This window comes from Myotis yumanensis, unplaced genomic scaffold, assembly GCF_028538775.1.
Source record: "Myotis yumanensis isolate MYYU_CA2020_CCGP unplaced genomic scaffold, mMyoYum1.0.hap1 SCAF_2, whole genome shotgun sequence".
Classification (NCBI taxonomy): Eukaryota; Metazoa; Chordata; class Mammalia; order Chiroptera; family Vespertilionidae; genus Myotis; species Myotis yumanensis.
The window spans coordinates 71,703,862-71,728,644 of NW_027223753.1; the positions used below are offsets into that span (position 1 = coordinate 71,703,862).

Genomic DNA, 24,783 nt, shown 5'->3' on the forward strand with positions numbered 1-24,783 from the left:
CAACCAGGACACGGAGATCCGAGCGGCACCGGCGGTGAGACTGTCCGGGAACCGAGGTGCGGGCGGGAAGGGACCCCGCCCGGAGCCGGGCAGGTGGCTGACCCGCAGGACCCCGCCCGCGGCGGCCGGAGAGCGCGGGTCCGCCCCGATCCCAGGGTGCACCGCGCCCGCCCCCTCCCCTCCCCTCCCCTCCCCCCCGCCCCCTCCCCTCTCGTCCCGCCCCCCTCGGCTCGGCCCCCTCCCTGCCGGCTCCGGGAGGCGGGGACGCGGCGTCGGCGGCGGCTGCTCCCGTGGACTCGCTCTCACTCACTGGGGAGCCTGGCGGTGGCGGCACCTTCGGAGGCAGAGCAGCAGCCGCGAGCCCGCCGGCAGCGAGTGGAGGGCGTGGACGGACGGCGGAGCCGACGGACGGACGGACGGAGAGCGGGCAGCCGGACGGCCCGGTCGCAGCGGCTTCCACCATGAGCTGGGGCACGGAGCTGTGGGTGAGTGGAGGGGCGCGCGGCCCCGGCCCCGAGGGCGCGGTGGGTGCCGCGGACCGTCGGCGGCCGGAGCCCGCGGGCGGCCCCGCCCCTGGCGCTGGAGTTGGGGGTCCCGCTCCCCTTTGTGTGCCGCCCTCTCGGCCGCGCTCCCCCCGAGCCCCCGCCGCCGCTGGGCCGGGGCAGCGCCCTGGACGGCGGAGGAGCGGCCCGCGGGCTCCCGCGCCCGCTGCCCTCCTCGCCCGCGCCCGCGCCCTCCGCCGCCTTCACTTTCCGCGCCCGGCCGCGCCGCTCGCCTTTGTATCTCGGCGCCCGGAGGCGGGGGAGGGGGCCCCATTGTCCCGGAGGGGCGCTGGTCGCGGGCGGGGAGGGGGCCCGCGCTGCCGCCCCCCGCGCGGGCGGGGGTCCCCGGGGCGAGGGCGTCGCCGGGCCGGGCCGCGCGGGGAGCCGCCCGCCGCTCGCGCCCAGGTAGGGGAGCCGCGCGGCTTTGTTCGGAGCCCGGCCTCCGGCCCGCCCGGCGCGGCCCACGGCCCCGCTCCCTCGCCCGTCCGCGAGCGCCGGGGGCTGCCGCCGGGCCCCCTCGGCCGCTGCCCGGGGCCGCGGGGGCGGCTTGGGGATCGGATTGAATTGAGCGATGGCCGGGGAAGCCGGCTTCTCCCCGGGGAGCGTGCGCTTCCCGAGGGCTTCACTTCCCCGCCGCTGTGCTTTATTCTTGCAGGTTTCCCCTCTTTTTTGTCTCTTTCTTCCTCGCCTTCCTCGGGCGCTGTGCGCTCCAGACAATGCCCGTGGCCGGCCCAGGTGCGAGCGGACCGTGATCGGTCGCGGGTGTCGCTAGCGACGTCCCCGCGGAGGGTGGAGGGTGGAGGTGCGGCGGCCGCGATCGCTCAGGTGCGCGAGCAGCGGGCGTGGGGCGCTGTCCGGGAGCCGCCGCCCCCGCCCCGCCCCGCCCTCCCCTCTCCCACCTGTGCGCGCTTTCCGTGCCTTTGTTAGCGCGGATCTCGGAAATCACTGCAGAGAAAGGGGAGAAGGAACTTTTTAGTTTCCCTACGTGCATTTAGGGTTGCAATGAAGGCAGATTGGTAAATTGAAGGGACGCATGTTTTATGTTGTTATTATTTTGCATTTTGCAGATTAGGAATCTTAGAACTGGAAGAGACTTTAGAAGCATCTGGTTGGACACCTGCTTAGCTAGCCCGGGAAGCTCCGGTTACCTGGTGGATGAGTGCTTCGTCTGTAAACATACCACCCAAGAGAGAACACCTCAGGAGCCTCTTCATTTCGTTTCTTAGATAGCGTTAATTTTTCTTGTGTTGGGGAAAATTGTGGGATAAAGGAATTACCTTTACTCTGGTTAGATTCTCAGGTGTTACTGGTCTTTTCCCTTTGGTGCTGTACGTTCTCTAATTGATTATAGTGTGTGGTTTGGTACCTTCTGTATTATAGTATGCCATCAATTAAAGGAGATGGGTATAGTTTTATTTTCCATTTTTATAATTAGAAAATACTTTATTTTTATATAATTAAATGGCCCAGGTTTCAGATTTTTAAAAGTACACACAGGAAAACAGTGGAGGGATATCATGTAGACTTTTAATTTGTTTAAAAAATCACTTTGTATCACATTTATAGAAAAACAGTTTTAAGGAGACATGATGTAATATTTTAGTGAACACAAATGCAATTATAAACTTCTTTTTTTAGTCCTTGTCAGTGTGGCTAAGTTGGTTAAAGCATTGTCCCTTACACCAAAAAGGGGGCAGGTTTGATTCCCAGTAAGGGCACATACTCAGATTGTGGGTTCGATCCCCTGTAGGTTGGTTATTACTCTCTGTCTGTCTGTCTTGTCTCCCCACCCCCTCTTCTTTCTTCTCCATCTCTAAAAAATAAAGATAAAACATTTTTTAAATTTAAGAATATAATACATTCAGAAGCAATTACCTACCCCCCACTTTCTCCTATCATTTAGTTATTTATTTTCAGCATTTTAATAGCAACCTGAAAAGATAAACTGTAGAAGAGATGGGAATTTCTGTTCTAGTATCTTTTTTGGAAAATGTAAAAAATGTTTACACATTTTCTCTTAAAATTTAATCCTCGTGGTTTGAGGATTTGAGGGAAACATTTATTAGGAACTAAGTAATGTGGAATCAACTAATATCAACTGGATGCTTAAACCTTACATAAGTAGAAGTTGGTGTAGAGGACTATTGGGACCAGAAGAGACCTTAGAAAAATTTGACTGGACTTCCTGTTTTTATTGTTCTCAGTTTTGAAAAAGGATATTGTGCTTCCAGTGGATTGTAACAAACATCTATACTGTGCTCTTGCCATTGAGGAATTTGAGGTTGGGAAATTTCTCTTGAAATTTCAAATTTAAAAACCAGTTTTCATGTTATTTCATGTTTAGAATTGCATTACTGTCAGGAAGGTTTAATTGTTGAGAGACCATGTTACAAAAAATGATATGTAGTTATGCACTCAAACTTAAGTTTCTTTCTTTTAAAAATATATTTTTATTGATTTCAGAGAGGAATGGAGAGGGAGAGAAAGAGAAACAGTCAAAGATGAGAATCTTTGATTGGCTACCTGCTGCACAACCCCCAACAGGCATTGAGCCTGCAGTCCGGGCGTGTGCCCTGACAGGAATTAAACTGTGACCTCCTGCTTCATAGGTGTACAACCACTGAGCCACACCAGCTGGCCTAAGTTTCTTATAATATTCACTAGAGGCACAGTACACGAAATTCGTGCATGGGTAGGGTCCCTAGTGGCTGTCGGCTGTGGCTGCTGCTGGCTGGGGCCTTCCTTCACTTGGCCGCCTGCTGCCACCACCACCGGCTGGGGTGGGGTCAGCTGGGGAAGGGGCCAAGGGTTGTTGGCCGGCCAGCCCTGCCCAGTGGTCAAACTCCCAGTGGAACTCCTGGTCGAGGGGACAATTTGCATATTAGGCTTTTATTATATAGGATTGTAGTTGTATTGCTGTCTTAATGCTTCCTAAATCTTATGTTAAAGTTGAGAATAAAGTAGTAAATTAAAATGAAAAATAAAACAAAAAAGTAATGCATTAGTGAGCCACTCTAATACTCATTCTGTGGGACAGAACTAATAGTGATAGGCCAAGTGGGTTGTGGCAGAACTAACAGTGATAGGTCAAGTGGGTTGTGTCAGACTTTGGATGTGTAATTGTGAAGGGATATGGATGAACTGATAATAAATTTGAGCTGTGTTTTAAGGAATTTCTAGTGTTCCGAATGAGTCTTTAAAGAAGGTGGACACTGTTCTGTGTCCTGGGTAATAGCAAACAAAGAGTGGGCAGTGTCTTCCTTTCTTCAGGATGCAATGTAATTATTAGGTAGCATTCTTAAGCATTGTTTATTGTGTTGATTTCTTTATTATCACAGGAAGAGTGACTGAACTCAAAATAATCCAAATATGTATTAATGACTCCACAAAGCACAGATGTTGTAATTATTAGGCTCTGCTTACAAATAAGAAAACTAGAAATTGGAGAAGTCCTGTGTTTAGTCAGAAAGTTTATTTATTAGGAAATGGCTTTTTAATTGTTTTTGAGAAGCCAGTTAAAGTTCAACAACAAAAAAAGTCCATGTACAGTTACGAGTGTATATATAGATAAGATAAAATGTTGCTGAACATATCATATTCATATCATGATTTATTTGAAAATTTGCCCCCCAAGGGAAAGGAGGTGACTAACCTGGAAGTTAGAGGGTAGGTTTAAATATCTAACTTAATTTATAGGGGCTTAATAAACCTTTTTTTTTACGCCTTAGTTTTCTGGTCTATGAGATTTTTGGCTCTTAGTTTTAAGAGTGTATAATTTAAGTGCCATTATTATTTTTGTTGTATTGATAGGGAATAAAGTATTTAAGAACACTCATGACTTTTCAGAAGAAATTGAAAATGTAGATTGGATCGTAGATTCAGTGGATTATTTAAATAACACTCCAGTCTCAACCCTTTAATTATTTCTTATCTTTGTCCTCATAGCACTTTATATAGCAGTTCCATTTTAACACTTATATTGGAAGTGTACTAGACTTTTGAGGTTTTAAAAAATATATATATTTTTTATTGATTTCAGAGAGGAAGGGAGAGGGATAGAAACATCATTGATGAGAGAGAATCATTGATTGGCTGCCTCCTACATGCCCTCCACAGGGGATTGAGCCTGCACTGAGAATCAAACCATGTTTCCTGGTTCATAGGTTGATGCTCAACCACTGAGCCACGTCAGCCGGGCTAGACTTTTGAGTTTTTGAGTGTAGGGACGGTTAGTTTTCTTTGTTTTCACTGGCTAAAACAATGCTTGTAGGATGATCATGCATGTTTGCCCAATGGAATTAACAACTCCTTGCATTACCCACAATATTGGTTGCTGATTAAAAGTGCATCCTGGAAGAAGTCTTTGTGGTACCAAAGCTTTGCAGGTGATAATATATTAGTGATCAAGATAACAGTTCATGAAGGTCTAAACAAGCTGAAAGCAGAGTGATAAAGCTAAGTGTTAGTACTTGGGTTGAAAATTTTTACTGATTGGAGAAGGATGAACTGACCTAAAAGTAGTTCTTCTTGTGAATGTATCTGACTGATACTTTGGGGATTTGTCTGCCACAGTAATCGGTGGAATCTTAGGCCACATTAATAGATTTGTCTGGAACAAAGGAATTGGGTCCCCTTTTGTATTCTATAATGGATAGACGACATCTGTAATACTGACTCAATTTTACTTCAAATTTTTTAGAATGCACTTATCTAAAGGAGGTTGACAAACTTCTTTATCAATGTGAACTGTATTGCTTTTTTAAAGACTATGAAACTGCTGTAGGAATTCAGTTTAATTTAAAAAATAAAAGTTTGTGTTTTTATAGGGAAGTACTGTGCAATGCATGGTGAGATTTATGAAGGCTTATAATAGCCCTAGAGTTATTTTGAGATGATATTACTCTTTTAACTCCAAATTCTTTGCTTCATTGATATTACTGTTCAGAATGTCTTCTGTTAACCAGTTCCTATCAACCCCCTCCCTCCAGATACCCTGGATGCTACCTTTCTTATAGGACTACCACCTTATATTATTGTATTTCTTATACATTCAAATCTTTGGAAAATGGTCATGGTTTACATTCCTTTTGTTGGTAGGAATTGCCATGTTCAACATTACAGATGTATTACAGATGTTGTTATTTATTAAGTAGGGTGAGAGTTTCAAGAAACCTTTTTATGACACCATTCTCTCCTGACTATAATAAGGTGGGAACTGGAGAGCTGCCACTAACCAATATCTCATCTGCATTGCTACTTCCATAAAACTCTCATTTCCATTCCCCTTCCTTGCCTTTACCTTAAAACATTTACTCTTTTCTTTCCCCCCAGTCTGTAAAATGTGCGTTTGGCTGGAAACTTAAAACCTACTCTACCTACTTTTTCCTTCAAATTAACTCAGTTTGCAGGCAGAACACAAGACAAGAGAATAGTAATAAGTTTATAATTATGAGTATCTTCTCTGTGTACCTACCTACAAGTGGTATCTCATTTATTTTTTAAAAAATAATTTTTTTTTTCCATGGAGTTTTAGAGAGAATGGAGGGGAGAGACAGAGAGAGAGAGGGAGAGAGGGGAAGAGGGGAAGAGGCGGGGCGGGGGAGGGGGAGAAAGAGAGAGAGAAACATAGATTGGTTGCCTCAAGCCTGCAACTGGGGTACATGCCCTTGACCGGAATTGAAATTGAACCCGGGACCCTTCAGTCTGTGAGCCAAGGCTCTATCCACTGAGCCAAACTGGCTGGGACTGGCATCTTATTTAATAATGTATAGTCCTTAAACACTTTTGGCTCAATAGCAAAAATGAATTCTGTTTTGGGGGAAATACTCATCCCTACAGCATTTAAAAACTAGTAAGAAAAGGTTATATAAAGTTTTTGTTTTATAGAAAGCAAAAACTGTTCTATATATTAGTTCAGGCTATATACAGTATATCAGACATACCAAAAAGATATTTGGAATAGGGAGGGTTTGTATATGGGGATTCCTGAGAAATTCATAGAGGGCAGAGATCATGTCTTAATCATTATTTATTCATTGTCTGAATCATTGCTGTATCCTCAGCTCAGCACACTGCATGGCATAGAACCTAACACTACCAGGATCTTTAGTAAATGTTTGGTGGACTGATTAAGTATAGTGGTAAGGTTTGGCTTGAATTTGAGTGGACGATGCCTGAAAGAAAGTAGTGATGGAGTGTACAATGGGACCAGGCTAAGAGGTTCATCTGGGGGAATGCTTTATTCAAATTCATGAAGAGAGAGAGAGAGTGTGTGTGTGTGTGTGTGTGTGTGTGTGTGTGTGTGTGAGAGAGAGAGAGAGAGAGAGAGAGAGAGAATAGTTATGCGTTAGCATATAATGAACTGAGAAAGAGAGAGAAAATAGTTATTCATTAGCATATAATGAACTCAATTTTTAGACCTTTAAAAATCCACAGAAGGGAATCTTTGTTAAGCAGAAGGGATTATCTCCTCTGAATCCTTTGGCAGTACTAGGTGGAATCTCTGGGTTTTAGGAGATGAAAGTTGTATTGATTGATCACCCCTGCAAGAATATTAGAAGTATGTTGGTTCCTTTAATAATATGTTATTGGTTCTGAAATCATTTGTATTTTTTAACATGTTATTCCTGCAATTTGTTTTATACCGTTTCTCCCTCCTTTGCCTCTTATCTATGACTTAATATTTTTATATCAGTTTAGTTTCAGTGTGTTTTTTCTGAGGGTGAGAGGTATTCATTGTGAAAATGCAGTTTTGATCCCCCCAGTGTTGCTTTAATTACTAGTATTATTAGCTGATTTGTGGACTAAGTTTCTCATGGAATAAAATAGGTTAGGATAGTTTGAGAAATCACTTTTTAATGACAGAATGATAGATGCTTTAAAATTGCAAATTGTGTTTAAAAGAATCTGTTGGGGTTACAGTTACTTTTAATATTGTTTCTGTGCATATATGTATGTATGTATGTGTGTGTGTGTGTGTGTGTGTATATATATATATATATATATATATATATATATATATATGCCTAAGCGACTGTTATGACAGAACAACCGGAACGACTGGTCAACCAGTGGCTATGATGGGCACTGACCACCACGGAACAGATGCTCAATGCAGGAGCTGCCCCCTGGTGGTCAGTATGCTCCCACAGCCAACCTCCTGCGGCTCCCCGCAGGCCCCCCCCCCCCCCTCCGTGTGCTGCCCCCTGCAATTGGGGGCCCACTGGCCAACCTCCTGGGGTCCCTCCCTCCAGCCAGCCGGCCCCCCTGATAGGCCTTGATCACTGGCCAGGCCAAGGGAACCCACCCATGCATGAATTCGTGCACAGGGCCTCTAGTCAATGATGAAAGAGAATCATTGGTTGGCTGCCTCCTCCTACTGGGGATTGACTCCAGAACCTGGACATGTACCCTGACCAGGAATCAACAGATAACCTCTGGGTTCATAGGTTTATGCTCAACCACTGAGCCACACTGGCCAGAGTCTTTCTTTTGAGGTCACATTTCTTTGAAACCCACCTCTTTGTAAGATGATATATGACTGCTTTTTGTAATGTGGGATTCAGCATTTAGAATTTGTATGGAGTCTAAGAGGAGGAAGTCTAGAATAATAAAAGTTTTTGTAAAATGTTCCTATAGAATCCAAATTAGTCATTAATAATCGCTTAGGAGCAATTTTTTCTTAAGGTCTTGATAGAGAGCTTAATCATCAGACTTAAACAATACCTCATGATATATGTGAAATATAGTATTTGTTATGGTTTGAAAAAGCATAAATGTATAGGGTCAGATTTTTCCCTTTTTAAAAATAAGAACAATTAAAAATATTGATTTTAGAGAGAGGAAAGGGAGGGGGTGGAGAGAAACCAATTTGTTGTTCCACTTATTTATGCATTCATTGGCTGATTCTTGTATGTGCCCTGACTGGGGATCAAACCTGCAACCTTGACTGAGTATCCAGCCAGGGCAGATTTACCTATTTTTGGCACTTCATTATTTTTGTTGTTTCTAGAGAGTAAAAATCATCTGTTTGTTCCTGCTATATCCCTGCTATATACCTAATTTGTAGAAAAGGAATAGGGATATTATAAGTACTGAAATGTTGGTTGAATGAGGGAATCAGTAAATTACTGTAACTATCATCAAATTATATTTTGGGCACTAAGTTTTTCCCCCCTCAGCATGTGTATTTCTAATAGGTTTGAGATCCATTCTATAATCTGGACATATAACTAGGTGTAGCATATGAAATTTATCTCAATTTATTTAGAACTGGAATTCCCATTTCCTTAATTTAAGTGCAAATGATTATTGATATGGCTCTATGGATTCTAAAAGTGAGAACAGTGAATGTTCTGTTACATGCTTTGAGTATTAATTGATGGTTATATGTAAGGATAATGTAAATTGAGAATGAATTGGGAAAGCAAAAGATTTATTTCAGGGAATACAGTGTTAAGGAGATTTTTGACAAATGTTAATAGTGGTTAGTTAAGATTTTTCTCTAGTATAAATGATAAAAATCAAGGTAATAGAAAACCGCTGTGGTAAATAGCTTAAAATCTTTTTTAAAAAAACTTTTCCCATGGGTACTTATTATTAGTTAAGCCATGACTCAGGATCCCAGGGTAGGATTGTATGTCCACTTTGGAGAAGTGTCTATTTAGGTCTCAAAGATAGTTTTTATTTTTTGTGTGTTTAGTTTTCTCTTGCTTGAATAATACCTATAGCCTCCAAGGTGCTTTTTTTTCTTTCTTTCTTTCCCTCTTTGTGAGTTTTGGTTCCTGTCTTTCATGTTAGAGACTTTCCTTACATATTCAGTGACCCCAGGATGCTGAAATGATGTTTATCAGGATTAAGGTCTATCTGCATAAAATTTTTAGTCCTTTTAAGGAATTTTGTGTGACTTTACCCTGGAATTGTTCAGATCCCCTACCTCTTTCCCAATCCTGTTGTGAAAGGAGACGTACTATTCTTTTTGAGGTGTCTTATAGTCTTTCTTTTGAAGTCTTTCTTTTGAAGTCACATTTATCATGGCTGTTTATGGTGTTGGGAGCCGCACTTGATTTTTTTAAAAAACAGGTACTTAAAAAAATAATTTATTTGTCTTATATAAAAAGAAATTTAGATGTAGGCAGTCAGTCACTGGCATGGGTTTATGAACTCAACACTAACAAGTTCAGCATCTGTGCAGCTGTTTTGGACTTTCCCTCAGGGTTGCCAGGTGGTGCAGCTCCAATCATATCTGTATTTTCGAGGGGCGGGGGTGGGGAGAAGGAGGCGGGGAGAGGAACAACATCAGCTATATTTGTGTGTTTATTGGGAAGGCTAAAGCTTTCCTAGAGTCTCCATAACAAACTTCCCCTTTGGTCTCACTGTTCAAAGTTGGGCGTTTTGCCACTTGCACAAAATCAGGATTCCATTAGAAAGGAAGAATACACCTCAGAACATAGCATTTATGGTCTCTGTCACCAATGAGTTAATGATGGCTTTGTGGAAGATATGGATATATCTTCTCTGTATATGTGAATGATAGCCTAGGACAGTGATGGCGAACCTTTTGAGCTCGGCGTGTCAGCATTTTGAAAAACCCTAACTTATCTCTGGTGCCGTGTCACATGTAGAAATTTTTTGATATTTGCAACCATAGTAAAACAAAGACTTATATTTTTGATATTTATTTTATATATTTAAACGCCATTTAACAAAGAAAAATCAACCAAAAAAATGAGTTCGCGTGTCACCTCTGTCACGTGTGTCATAGGTTCGCCATCACTGGCCGAGGAGTTAAGAAAAGGCCATAATATAAGTGACAGAGCAGATATTTTAGAGAGGAAGCCTTTAGGGGTCTAACACAGTCTATCCTCATTTCAAGAGGCCTGGTAGTGAAGGGCTTATGTGTCTGAGCTGGAATCTGTGGGCTGCTGCTTGCTTGAAACACCATACCATGCTGATATCACCTTCCAGAACAGATGAGTGTTTTGAGCAAGTGTCCAGTTGGACAGGATGTGGTGAACTTGACCTGACCCCAGACGGAGTGAAGGCACTGCAGGGACTGATGAAAGGGCCCTAAAATAAGTCTAGAAGTTTATTTTGCAAGTGGAAAGATTTGCTGAATGTTGGAAACAATAAAGATATCCTATAATTACCCAGGTCTCTTAGTCACCTAAATATAACAAACACCAAGCTACAAAATTGCCTCCAGAGAGTTGAGCACTTACTTTTCTCCCCTCCCCCTCTTTAAATTGATACATTAGAATGGTTACAACTTATGATAATTTGTTATAGTTAATGAACCAATAGTGATACATTATTATTAACTAAAGTCCACAGTTTAATAGATATCTGTAGTTTTCTTTTTTAAAAAAATTATGTTTATATATTTTAGAGAAGAAAGGAGAGGGAGAGAGAGAGAACATTGATGAGAGAGAAACACTGATGAGCTGCCTCCTGCATGCCCCCTGTGGGGGATAGGGCCCACAACCTAATCATGTGCCCTGACAGGGAATCGAACCAATGATCTCTTGGTACATGGGTCAGTGCTCAACCATTGATCCACACTGGCCAGGCAAGATTTCCTTAGTTTTTATCTAATGTTGTTTTCTGTTCCACATTCCATTTAGTTGTCATGTCTCTTTAGGCACATCTTGCCTGTGCCATTTCCTCTGACTTCCTTGTGTTTGATGACCTTGAAAGTTTAGAGAAGTACTGGTCAGGTGTATGATGCCCCTTTATTGGAATTTATCCAGAAAATTATATTTTCCTCATGATCAGACTGAAGTTACGGGTTTTTGGGAAAAATTATCATGCCATTTTCATCACATAATTTCAAAGGTACCATTTTATGATTTATCAGATATTGATGTTGGTCATCTGGCTGAAATAGTGTTTGTTAGGTTATTCCACTATAAAATTATGATTTTAATCTGATTTGAGAGAGAGAGACACACAGAGAGACATTGACTTGTTGTTCCTCCCAGTCATGCACCCATTAGTTGATTCCTTTATGTGCCCTGACTAGGGATTGTCCCCTACAACTTTGGCGTATTGGGACTACACTCCATCCAACTGAGCTACCTGGCCAGGGCTGTCAAGTTATTTTTCCCACTCTATCTGTACTGTATTCTCTAGAAGAAAGTCACTATGTGCAGCTCACATTTAGAAGTTAATGCTTCTCTCTTTTAGGGTGAAGTATCTACATAATTTATTTGGAATTCTTCTGAATGAGATATTTGTCTTTCTCCCACATTTATTTATCCAATCATTTATTTATATCAATAAGGACTCAGGGATATTTATTTTATACTTTGGTTTATAATCCATTACTATTTCATTTATTTTATTGCTCAGATTGTTCCAGCTTTACTCATTGGGAGCTTTTTTAGGTGGCTCCTGTGCCTGTAACATTATCTCCATAAAAAATGATTTTTAAAGTCCCTTACTTTTGGGGACTACAAGATGGTCCAGTCTCATCTTGCATGTTTCCTGTCTAAGTCCTAGAATCATCAACTTTTTTCAAAGAGCCCTGGTTTCTGTATTGGAGAATGGTATTAGAAACCAAGATCTGGGTGTTAGGTGTGCTTGTGCTACTGGTATTTAATTTTCTTTAGTCTCTCTCAGCTGATAAAACAAAGAAATATATGTGTGTATACTAATCTGCATTTATACACACATCTACAAATATTTCTATATGTAACCATCGTATTTATATTAAATTAAATCTGAGTTCTTATGGATGCTTTCGCTTTATTCCATTACCACTTGTATCCTTCTACTTTCTTGTTTATTTGTAAATTCCCACTCTTTTTAAAAAATACAGTAGTTCCTTGGGTTACGTTGGAGATACGTTCCTACGGCGTGACATAACGCGATTTTTGCCGTAGTCGGAACCCACCTACATAAGTACCTACGTCAGTCACATGGAGCACATACACAGCAGTAATGAAGTGAAACAGTAAAAAAAAATTTAAAAGAAAGATAACAATTCCTGACCTTTACTAGTGGTAAATAAATAATAAAAAACATAAAGCACATATGTACATACGTTGAAATGATGGAACTTTTTCTTTTTTAGTAAATAAATGGGAGATGGCGATGTAACCATGAAACGTCGAATCCGACGTAACCCGAGGACTGCCTGTATGTATATTTTATTGACTTCAGAGAGGAAGGGAGAGGGAGAGAGAGAGAGAGAAACATTCCTCTCATCCTCCTAAGTGAGGTTGTCCCAGGCATTTGTAATATAGTTATATTTTCTTAACATAATCTGTATTCTTTCTTGGGATCCTTTTACTTTCTCAATGATTTTTTTTAAAATTTTGTTTATTGCTTAAAGTATTACAAAGAGTAGTACGTATGTCTCCTTTTTTCCCCCCTTGACCTTCCCCTGGCCTCCCCTACCTCCCAGTGTCTTGTTTATTGGTTATGCTTATATGCATGCATACAAGTCCTTCGGTTGATCTCTTACCATCAATGATTTTTTAAAAAATTACATACCTTAAGGTTTATTCTTTGAGCTGTGAAGTTCTGTAGGTTTTGATATGTATAATGTCATGTGTCTACCATTCCAAGATCATATAGAATAGCTTCATCTCTTAAAAATCCTCTGTGACCTGAAAGCAGAGGGGTTTTTTTTGTTTTGTTTTTTAAATATATTTTATTGATTTTTTACAGAGAGGAAGGGAGAGAAATAGAGAGTTAGAAACATCGATGAGAGAGAAACATCGATTCAGCTGCCTCCTGCACACTCCCCACTGGGGATGTGCCCGCAACCAAGGTACATGCCCTTGACTGGAATCGAACCTGGGACCCTTCAGTCCTCAGGCCGACGCTCTATCCACTGAGCCACACCAGTTAGGGTGAAAGCAGAGTTTTAAAGAGATATTTGTACATCTATGTGCATAGCATTATTCACAGTAGCCAGAAGGTAGAAGTAACCCAGGAATTTGTCAACATATAAATGGATAATCAAATGGTGTATAGATACAATGGAATATTATTAAGCCTTAAAAAAATTAGGAAGGAAATACTGGCATATGCTGCAAATATGGATGAACCTTGAAGACATTATGCTAAATTATGAAATTAAACCAGTCACGAAAAGACAAATACTGGATGATTCCATTTATAGAAGGTACCTAGAGTGGTCAAATTCATAGAAAGTAGAATGGCAGTTGCTGGGGGCAGGGAGAAGGGGGAATGAGTTACTGATGAATGGGTATAGATAGAGTTTCAGTTTTGAAGATGAAAAGAATTCTGCTCATGGATGATGGTTGATGGTTGTACAACAATATGAATGTACTTAATATCATTGAATTGTAAACTTAAAATGGTTAAGATGGTAAATTTTGTGTTGATGATTTTACTACAATAAAAAAAATTTACTCCGTTTTGCCTATACCTGTTCATCTGTCACCACTCCAACCATTGATTTTTTTTTCATTTACTTTTTAAAGAGCAGTTTTAAGTTCACAGCCAAATTGAGCAGAAGGCAGAGATTTCCCATATGTCTCTTGCTCCCATATAGGCATACCTCCCCCCATTATCTACATCCCCCACCAGAGTTATAATTGATTAACCTACATTGATACATCATTATCACCCAAAGTCCATAATTTACATTAGGGTTCACTCTTGGCGTTATACTTTCTGTGGGTTTAGACAAATGTATAATGACATATAATCACCATTACAATATCATACAGAGTAATTTTTCACTGCCCTAAGTGTCCTCTGTGCTCTACCTACTCATTCTTCTCTCCTTCCTAACCCTGACCACTGGTCTTTTTTCTGTGCCTTTTTATTGCCCTAAAAAGATAGCCAGTACCTATTAGGAGTCATACTCTATTTCCCTTTCTCCTCCAACACCAGCTTTAGGAAACCACTAGTCTTCCTCAAAATGTATGCTTATTCTGGACACTTCATATAAATGGAATCATACATTTATATGTGTGACTGGCATTTTTCTTTTTCTTTTTTGGTACAGTGAACTTTATTGATGGTGCATGACAAGGTAGGACTCCCTAAGCCCCTCCCCTTATTCAGCGGATCTGGCATGGACACTGGCGGTCAGGGGATTCTCCATGTGTTGGGGGATTGATTTGGGGCAAGGACTCCCCAGCAGCTGAGGGCCTCTCTTCCTCTCACTGGGGCTGGTGGTCCAGGGGGCTCTTATTCCTTGGAGATCATGTAGACCATAAGGTCCACCACCTTGTTGCTGTAGCCAGATTCATTGTCATACCAGAAAATGAGCTTGACAAAGTGGTCATTGAGGGCAATGCCAGCTCCAGCATCGAAGATGGAGGAGTGGGTGTCACTGTTAAAGTCGCAGGAGACAACTTAGTTCTCACTGTAGCCCAAGATGCATTTGAGGGGGGCCTTCTCATACCTGCTACCTTCTTGATGTCATCATATTTGGCAACTTTCTCCAGGTGGCAGGTCAGATCCACAACCAACACATTGGTGGTGCTGACATGGAGGACCATGCCAGTGAGTTGCCCATTCAACTCAGGGATGACCTTGCTCACAACCTTAGCAGCACTAGTAGAAATAGGGATGATATTCTCGGCAGTCCGTCAGTCATCATGCCACAGCATCCCAGAGGGGCCATCCACGGTCTTCTGGGTGGCAGTGATGACATGGACTGTGGCTATGAGCCCCTCTCCAATGCCAGAGTTGTCATGGATGACCTTGGCCAGGAGGGGCCAAGCAGTGGTGATGCAGGAAGCATTCATAGTTGACAATCTTGAGGCAGTTGTCATACTTTTCAAGGTTCACACCCATCACAAACATCTGCAGAAGGGCTAGAGATGATGACCCTCTTGGATCCCCCCTTCAAGTAAGCTCCAGCCTTCTCCATGGTAGGGAAGACAGCAGTGGACTCCACAACATACTTAGCACCAGCATCACCCCATTTGGTATTTGCGGGATCTCGCTCCTGGAAGATGGAGATGGACTTTCCATTGGTGACAAGCTTCCCATTCTCAGCCTCAATTGTGCCTTTGAACTTGCCATGAGTAGAATCATACTGGGACATGTAGACCATGTAGTTGAGGTCAATGAAGAGGTCATTGATGGTGACAGTATCCACTTTGCCAGAGTTAAAAGCAGCCCTGGTGACCAGGCGCTCAGTAGGGCCATATCTCTTCACTCTGACCACCATCCTGTCTCAAGAGTTACGGCTGGCCCTGTGCAGGAAGATGTGGCTGTCTGTTGAACAGGAGGAGCAGAGAGCTGTGATTGGCATTTTTCTTTCTTTTTAAAAAATCTTCATCTGAGGATATTTTTTCCACTGCTTTTTAGAGAGAGAGGAAGAGAAGGAGGGATGGGAGAGAGAGAAACATTGATGTGAGAGAGAGACATCGATTGGTTGCCTCCCACGTGAGCCAGGGATGAACCTGCAACCCTGGTACATGCCCTTGACTGGGAATTGAACTCATGACCCCTCAGTGCTTGGGCCGGTGCTCTAACCACTGAGCACACCAGCCAGGGTTGGCAGTTTTCAATAAGCATAATGTTTTCAAGATTCATCCATGTTGTAGCATATATTAGTCATTCTTTTTTTTTTGTACTGAATAATGCTTCCTTGTATGCATATACTGCATTTTATTAATTCATTCATCAGTTGAGGGACATTTGCGTTGTTTCTGATATTGACTATTGTGTATAATACTCCTGTGAACATTTGTGGATAAGTTTTTGTGTGGACATATGTTTTTATTTCTCTTGGGCATATACTTAAGAGTGTAATTGCTGGGTTATATGGTAACTATATTTAACTGTTTGAGGAACTTCCAGATTGTTCTACATTTTATATACCCACCAGCAATATACTGGTATGGTTCTGATTTCTTTACATCCTTTCCAGAACTTTGTATCATCTGACTTTGATTATAGCCATCATAGTGGGTATAAAGTGGTACTTCATTGTGTGTTTTTTTGTTTGTTTTGTTTTTTTGTTAATCCTCACCCGAGGATATTTTTCCATTGAATTTTACAGAGAGTGGAAGGGAGCGGGGGGAGACAGAGAAACATTGATGTGAGAGAAATACAGCGATTGGTTGCCTCCCTCATGGGCTCTGATCAGGGCTGGAGATCAAGCCTGCAACCGAGGTACATGCCTTGATGGGAATCGACCCTGGACCTTTCAGTCGAGGGCTGATGCTCTTACCACTGACCCAAACTGGCTAGGGCTGATGGCAGCACTTTTCATTATCTGGATAGAAGGCTTTCTTATGTTGCTAAAGTATTTCAGCTCGGAAAGGCCAGGAGAGTTGAGGTTTAGGAGATAGTTAAAAATAATGAAAGCCTTCTGCATAATTGATATATGACCTTTTGAATTCTAAATTTTATTGCAGAATTTAGTTAATGCTTGTAACGAAGATATTTTGGTTCTTCAGTTTTATTCTAAGAAGAATAATAGCAATATTCTTTTTTAGTGATGCAAGATTACAAATGTTGCAGTGGTACTTATTTACTCATTTATAGTATAGATCAGCGGTTCTCAACCTGTGGGTCGCGACCCCTTTGGGGGTGGAACGACCCTTTCACAGGGGTCGTCTAAGACCATCGGAAAACACATATACAATTACATATATTTTAAAAAAATATATTTTATTGATTTTTTACAGAGAGGAAGGGAGAGGGATAGAGAGTTAGAAACATCGATGAGAGAGAAACATCGATCAGCTGCCTCCTGCACATCCCCTACTGGGGATGTGCCCGCAACCAAGGAACATGCCCTTGACCGGAATCGAACCTGGGACCCTTCAGACCGCAGGCTGACGCTCTATCCACTGAGCCAAACTGGTTAGGGCTACATATTGTTTTTGTGATTAATCACTATGCTTTAATTATGTTCAATTTGTAACAATGAAATTGGGGGTCACCACAACATGAGGAACTGTATTAAAGGGTTGCAGCATTAGGAAGGTTGAGAACCACTGGTATAGATTGAATGTCAGTTATGTTAATAGAAGTTCCATTTTTTTCCCCCTATTTCTTAGTTGTTTGACTTTATTATCCAAATTGAGAACCTAGTTCTTTTTTATCTATCCTAATTGTTTCTTTGTTAGGTAAAATGTTGATCATCCCTACATTCAACCTCTGATAGTCCAGAGGTTATTGATTTATTTTGTAGATTTTTAAAAATCCTCACTGAGCATATGTTTATTGATTTCAGAGAGAGGGAGAAACATAGATCAGTTGCCTCCCATTCCCAACTGGACTGGGGATTGAACCCACAACATAGGTATGTACCCTGGACCTGAAATTGAACACACAGCCTTTTTGGTGTATGGGATGACACTTCAACCAACCGGGCTACCTGACCAGGGCTATTTTGTAGATTTTTATACCCTTTAATTGAACAACAACAGTAACTCCTTTCTTATTTCAGTTAGCTTTTGATCATTTGGCCAGTGTGGTTTGCAGATTCTGATTCATTAAGTTCTGGGGCTGTTGGGTGGTCAGCCACTTGGAATTTTATAAGATTTCCTTGGTGACTGTGGTTAACACTGGCTGAGAAATGTTGTTAATTAGCAATCCTCAAATCTGGATGATAATTAGAATCATCTCAGGAATTGAAAAGCAGTAAGAACAAAATAAACTCTCCCAAGCCTACTCTAACCTCTTGAATGAGGCTCTCTCTGGGAATGAGGCCCAGGAATTTGTATTTTTGAAAAATACCCACAGATGATTCTGATAATACCAAGTTTTGAGAACTATTGCTTTCATGTTCTAAAATCTATACTTAACGTTAAATCAGGACATTAGAAAGTGCTTTGTACTTGGAATGCATCATATCCTTTTTCTATTCCCATTGAATTGCTTTTAGTATACTACTAGGAATAATCTAATGCTCGCTGAATACTTACTATATTTGAGTCAGTGTATCTTACTTTGGAGGGCCTAGAAAGGTTGTGTCTTGTCCGAAACTACTTTGTAGTAGGTGGTAGAACGAGGATCTGAACCCAGGTCTTTCTGTATTCAGAGCCTTCATTCTTACTGTGGATGTTAGACTACCTTTATGGAATTGCTTTTGTTGAGAACCTAGCCATCAGTGTATGTGCAGAGGTTATATTTTTGAAGGTCCTAACAAGTGGTCAATTTACCATGAGGACTTTGTTCTCTATGAGGCTTCTGGGAGAACTTTCTCTTAAGCTTTTTTATTGTGTAGAAACTGTTTGCTATGATTACAGTATTTGCATTTCCTAGTTTGAACTTTGCTGTTAAGAAATTTACAGTCAGATTTCTGGTAAACTGTGAGCAAGTATTTTGTATTTTTTTACCTGCATTTTGTTTATAGATTCATTCTTGGTATCATCTTACTTTTATTTTCTTCTTTATCATTTTCCTCATCTCTTTAAAATTATTTTACCTTACTGTGTTATGTCATTTTAAACAAAAGTCTTAAGAAGTAAGTTAACAAATAATTTTGAGGCATTTTATATAATTCTGGCCAAATGTCTTTTTGAAAGAGTTGAATTTGCGAAAGAGAGGAACTTAGAATTTGGAATGTGTCTGTGTGCATGGCACTCTGGTAGATGTTATTTTATTTTCATGCCAATTCAATGAAGTAAGTGGTGATAGTCCTATTTTACAGAAGATGAAACTAATAAGAAAGGTTAACTTTAGTCACACAAAGCTAAACTTGAACCCACGTTTTTGTGACTTCAAATCCTTCTCCTCCTTTTTTTTTTTAGTGCCTGTAATGGTTTCTGATTTACCCAACAATTTCTAAACCCTTCATTGGGGTCATTCATATATTCAACAGATATTAGTTAATGAATTACTTTGTAGGAAGCACTATGTCTGCTGATCAGCCCCACCTCTCCAATCAGGCCTAGAGATAGGCCTGGAGACGCTGACTGGCATAGAAACTGACCAGTCAGAACCAAACCTGGGTGAACTGGGAGGAGCCAATGGCTGCCTAGGAGGTAGAGCTTTTGACACTGACTGGCATAGAAACTAGCCAATCAGAACCAAATCTGGGTGAACTGCGAAGGCAGAACCTAAGGTGAGGGCTGAGGAGTGGTTTTAAGGGCAACAGCTGTTTGGTGTAAGGTGTAAGAAAGCAGTTCAATTTTTTAATGACCGGTTTGGCAGCATAGTGCATATGGCTGACTATCAGTCCAGATACATGGATTATGTATTTTTGTCTGCCAAGAGCATCTCCTCCTGCTGAAAAAGGCCTCCCCCCATCCCCCACATTTAAGCAGTCCTATCCTATATAATCTATCTATACTAATAAAAGGGTCATATGCTAATTAGACCGGTCGACCGGCCATCTTCCGGATGTCTGACTTCCTTCTGGACAAAGCCATGGTGGTGGGGGCCGAGGCAGTAGCAGTTAGGGGTGATCAGGCTGGCAGGGGAGGGCAGTTGGGGGTGAGATCAGGCTAGCAGGGGAGGGCAGTTGGGGGGGCACCCAGGCCAGCAGGGGAGGGCAGTTGGGGGTGAGGTCAGGCCGGCAGGGGAGGGCAGTTGGGGGCGAGATCAGGCCTGCAGGGGAGGACAGTTGGGGGCCAGATCAGGCCAGCAGGGGAAGGCAGTTGGGGGCCAGATCAGGCTGGCAGGGGAGGGCAGTTAGGGGTGATCAGGCTGGCGGGGGAGAGCAGTTAGGGGTGATCAGGCAGGCAGGTAGAGGCAGTTAGGGGCAATCAGGCAGGTAGGCAGAGGCAGGGGCGATCAGGCAGGTAGGCAGGCAGGTGAGCGGTTAGGAGCCAGCAGTTCCAGATTGTGAGAGGGATGTCCGATCCCTGTGGGATCGGGTCTAAACTGGCAGTTGGTCATCCCCCAAGGGGTACCCTATTGGAGAGGGCTGGGCTGAGGGAATTTCATGCACCGGGCCACTAGTTATTTATAAAAGTGTGGGCCGGGTTTGTAACCAAAGTGGATGGTGCATTGCTCTGGAGCTAGCTAGCAACATTTGGGAGCTGTTATTACTTCATTACTTCTGTTTTAATGGGCAAGGAGAAGGAATTGTTACCAGACCCCTAAGCAGGGAGGGAGAGGGTAAGAGAGAAAGATCAGTGATAAGAGGGAATCATTGATTGGCTGCCTCCTGCATACCTCCTACTGGGGATCGAGCCTGCAGTTTGAGCATGTGCCCTTGACCGGAATCGAACCCAGGACACTTCAGTCTGCAAGCTGATGCTCTATCCACTGAGCCAAACTAGCTAGGGCGTAACTTTCTTGGTTTTGTCTTATTATTATTATTTTTTGGCATCAGTGATGTTACAGGATGATGTTTCTGAATGAAAAAAGATCTAGAGCAGTGGTTCTCAATCTTCCTAATGCTGCAACCCTTTAATACAGTTCCTCATGTTGTGTTGACCCCCAATTTCATTGTTACAAATTGAACATAATTAAAGCATAGTGATTAATCACAAAAACAATATGTAATTATATATGTGTTTTCAGATGGTCTTAGGCGACCCCTGTGAAAGGGTCATTCGACCCCCAAAGGGGTTGTGACCCACAGGTTAAGAACCGTTGATCTAGAGGAAAGGGAAAACTATAACAAAGGAGAAGGTATAATTCAGAAGTGCATATATGAAGGAATTGATCTTAGGAGCAGGGACCAATGGAACAGGGGAGGCAGAATACAGGCTGATGGTTTAGTGATGTGAAGATACGGCACTTATTTATAGATTGCTTTAATTTTCCATGTCAAAATAAAATCTAAATCAACAGCTAAGAATGAGGAAAGGAAAGATGAAAGTGGCAAATAGTCATTATGAAGAGTGAGACCGTGAACAGACCAGGAAAACATAATAGGATTGAAGGACAACCCTAAAAGCTCTCATGAGTTTGCGCTCAAAATTAAAAAGTAAGACCCAGCAGTATGCATGCTATTTTTCTCTAACCACCTTCAGCTAACTGGATTATGGGCACATAGAGGAAGTAGACAACTGGAAATAACCAGGGTTGGGATTTTATTAGAAGTACAGCAAAATGAGAGAAGGGCAAAGGAGTTGATCATGCTGGCAAGAAAGTGATATTATAGATTGAGTATACTACTCAACACTGACCCTCTCAACTTTGATGTTATATTAGAAACGGGGACTTATTTCTTATTGGTTATTTTTATTTCTAAGACTTTCATGAAAAGAAGTAATCTGCTTTGGCTCCTCAGCAGTAACTAAGTAATCAGACTTCCTATAGCGTGCTAACTGTACTAAGATTACTTTTATTCAGTACATTAAAGAATGCCAGAGAAACCAAAAAAACTGAGTAAATTTTAAATATCTTAGGTTTTTATTTAGTGACTAGTAGCCCGGTGCACAAAATTTGTGCACATTAAAAGGGAATTAATTGCCCTAACCGGTTTGGCTCAGTGGATAGAGCATCGGCCTGCAGACTCAAGGGTCCCAGGTTCGATTCCGGTCAAGAGCATGTACCTTGGTTGTGGGCACATCCCCAGTGGGGAGTGTGCAGGAGGCAGCTGATCGATGTTTCTCTCTCATCGATGTTTCTAACTCTCCATTTCTCTCCCTTCCTCTCTGTAAAAAATCAATAAAATATATTTTTTTAAAAAAGGGAATTAATTAGCAGAGATATTTTAATATTGCTATTTGCCCTTTCTCTATAATAGAAGTGTGAGAGATGAAAGGAAATTAGTAAAATGTATGTGAAAATAATATATAAATTTATTAATAAATAAACAGTAACAAACGGATATAACAACAACAGAGGCATGATATAAAAATGACAAAAACATGATATGAAAACAACAAAAACATGATATGAAAACAAAAACATGATATAAAAACAACAGTGATGCAAACAATGACTGATAAAGTGATTAAACTTATTCTAATATCTCCCTGTACACCACATTAAGAGTGAAAACACTTTAAGAGTGCTTGACTAATTTCCCTTGTGATGAAGTACTTAGAACTTTAACTGTAACATCACATGCTCTTTCAACTCGAGAGAAAGCAACATATAACTGACCATGTGCAAAACAGGTTCCGGTAGGAATATGCCTACTTTGTCTAGAGTTTTTCTTTGTGATTTATCAATAGTCATCACAAATGCTGGCATCACGGGAAACCATCAATCAATTTAAATGGGAGGCCAGTGTCAGATGGGGACAAATTATTGGAATCAGAACAGTCTCTCCCTCTGCAGATCCTGTTAATACTTTAGCTTCGATAATGTTAGGTCGTAATCTCTTGATAATAAATCTGGTACCATTACAAAGACCCCATTTACTATTGAGATTTCTCAATAGCATGATGATTGCACCCACTTTCAATTTTAATTTATGACACGGCATTCCCAAAGGAGTAATACTATTAAGAAATTCGATGGGAAAATTTTCCTTTTCAGCATCATCTGTGGAATCAGTGGAATCATCACTCAAATATGTGTGAAAATCTCCATCGAATATATCCAAATTTTCTTCATTTAATTTTTGAATATGCTCATTTTTTAGACAAAGAATTGCACATTTAGATATATTTTTAATATTTTCTATAGCAATGGTTCTCAACCTTGGCTGCACATTAGAATCACCTGGGAATCTTTTTAAAATCCTGATTCCTGGGCCTCATCCTCTGGAAATTGTTTCTTTGTTATGGGGTGGGGCCACAACATCAGTAACAAAGAAACAGAATTAAAACTTTATTGTGGGGAGCTGCTACAGTGCTTTGGACAGGTTCAAGCCTTGGACTGATGAGAGGGCACAGTCCTCTCATTGCCACGTGCAAGTCCCAGCTTGGAGAGCAGGGCCCTCCCAGCACAATTATAGCCAACAGCTGTAGTTGTAAGCTTGAACCTATCATCCACGTGCCTGAGTGATGTAGGCTTGATAGAGTTCAGGTGCATGTAGTTGAGTAGGATTGAAACCCAGGAGAATGTTGTCAACATCTTGGTCACGCCCTTACTTTGCCTCGTAGGATCTGCTATAAAATAAAGGCATGGCTGTGGGCGTGGTCTGTCTCTCAGAGAAACAGTGTCCCACTGAGACACGGCTTTCATTCTCTTGTCTGTCTTTTCTAAACCTTTCAGCCGCCCCCACTCAGGTTCACCCCTGGCCGTGTGGCGCGGCACACTTTAGAACTGTGGTTGGCAAACTGCAGCTCATGAGCCACATGCGGCTCTTTGGCCCCTTGAGTGTGGCTCTTCCTAAGCCTTAGGAATACCCTAATAAAGTTAATAACAATGTACCTACCTATATAGTTTAAGTTTAAAAAATTTGGCTCTCAAAAGAAATTTCAGTCGTCGTACTGTTGATATTTGGCTCTGTTGACCAATGAGTTTGCCGACCACTGCTTTAGAAAGATATGCCTCCACGCTCCCAGGGCAGGTTCCTGCCTCAAACCCTGCCCTTACAGGACACAGCTCTGGGAAACAGCTCGGGGGAGGGAGCAGCCATTGCCAAGACACCCCCTGCAGGACTGACTTCCTTCTGCTTGGTCATGGCAGTTTGATGAACACCACTCATGGTTTTTATATAAGTAGATTCTTCAAGCAGGCAGCATCTAATCTAGCGGATAGAAAGGAGTTCCAGTGAGCTGTACAGAATGAGACTTCCATAGGCAGAAGGGAGCAGGAACAAATAAGTTATGCTAGACAGAAAGCTGACTGGTTAGTGCAAGGTCACCCTCTTTTAGGGGATGGCTAGGGTCTTTCAGGCAGGTTACCTGACTGGTGCTGATCAGGCGATTCCCGATTGACTGGGTTAAGATTCCATTTCTGGTAGAGCCAAAAGTCTTGGTTTGGTGATGTGGGGTTTAGCATAAGTGACTCCATTTTGGGCCTGTTGTCTTGTTTATAAATAACATTTCCCCCCAGTCCCTATAAGCTTTATCTGAGAGAGAAAGATTTAATATTATCTGGATATATTACAATTTTAAAACTGTTAAAATGCTCAGTTTCTTTTTCCTCATACCAAAACTGTTCATCATGGGGGTCAAGAGTCTCCCTTACTAGTGTTTCTTAACATTCAGTGCTCATTCCTAGTTTCAGGTTTTGGCAGCTGTCATCTTTTTAGCATGCGACCCAGAATCTCATCACCCCCATTTTTCATCCTTTAAAGTTTAACTTAAAACACTCTTAGCTTCATCTTGATTATATATGTGCCTTTTAAGTCTGTGAGGGCTTATAAAGGACACACCTTGCTTCTTTCACCTTCTCTTCCCACCCAGGTCAATTCTTCAGATCATTCCTGTTCTAAGTAGTTTTCAAATAGTTTCTGGGCTTCTAGTCTCTGTATTACTAACGTACTTTTCAG

The 24,783-nt window shown here is 41.8% G+C and overlaps 1 protein-coding gene and 1 pseudogene across 3 annotated transcripts in view; one reads left to right on the forward strand and one right to left on the reverse strand.

Annotated features, from left to right (window-relative positions):
• Window positions 1-251: 251 nt before the first annotated feature.
• Window positions 252-24,783, forward strand: part of FNBP1L (formin binding protein 1 like) — a 119,143-nt gene continuing 94,611 nt past the window's right edge. For all 3 annotated transcript variants that reach the window (XM_070405623.1, XM_070405621.1, XM_070405622.1), the window contains exon 1: window positions 252-485. In XM_070405623.1, the coding sequence (XP_070261724.1) occupies window positions 462-485 (24 nt within the window). In that variant the 5' untranslated portion in view covers window positions 252-461. The remainder of the gene's footprint in view (window positions 486-24,783) is intronic.
• Window positions 14,712-15,660, reverse strand: LOC139001901 (glyceraldehyde-3-phosphate dehydrogenase-like; annotated as a pseudogene).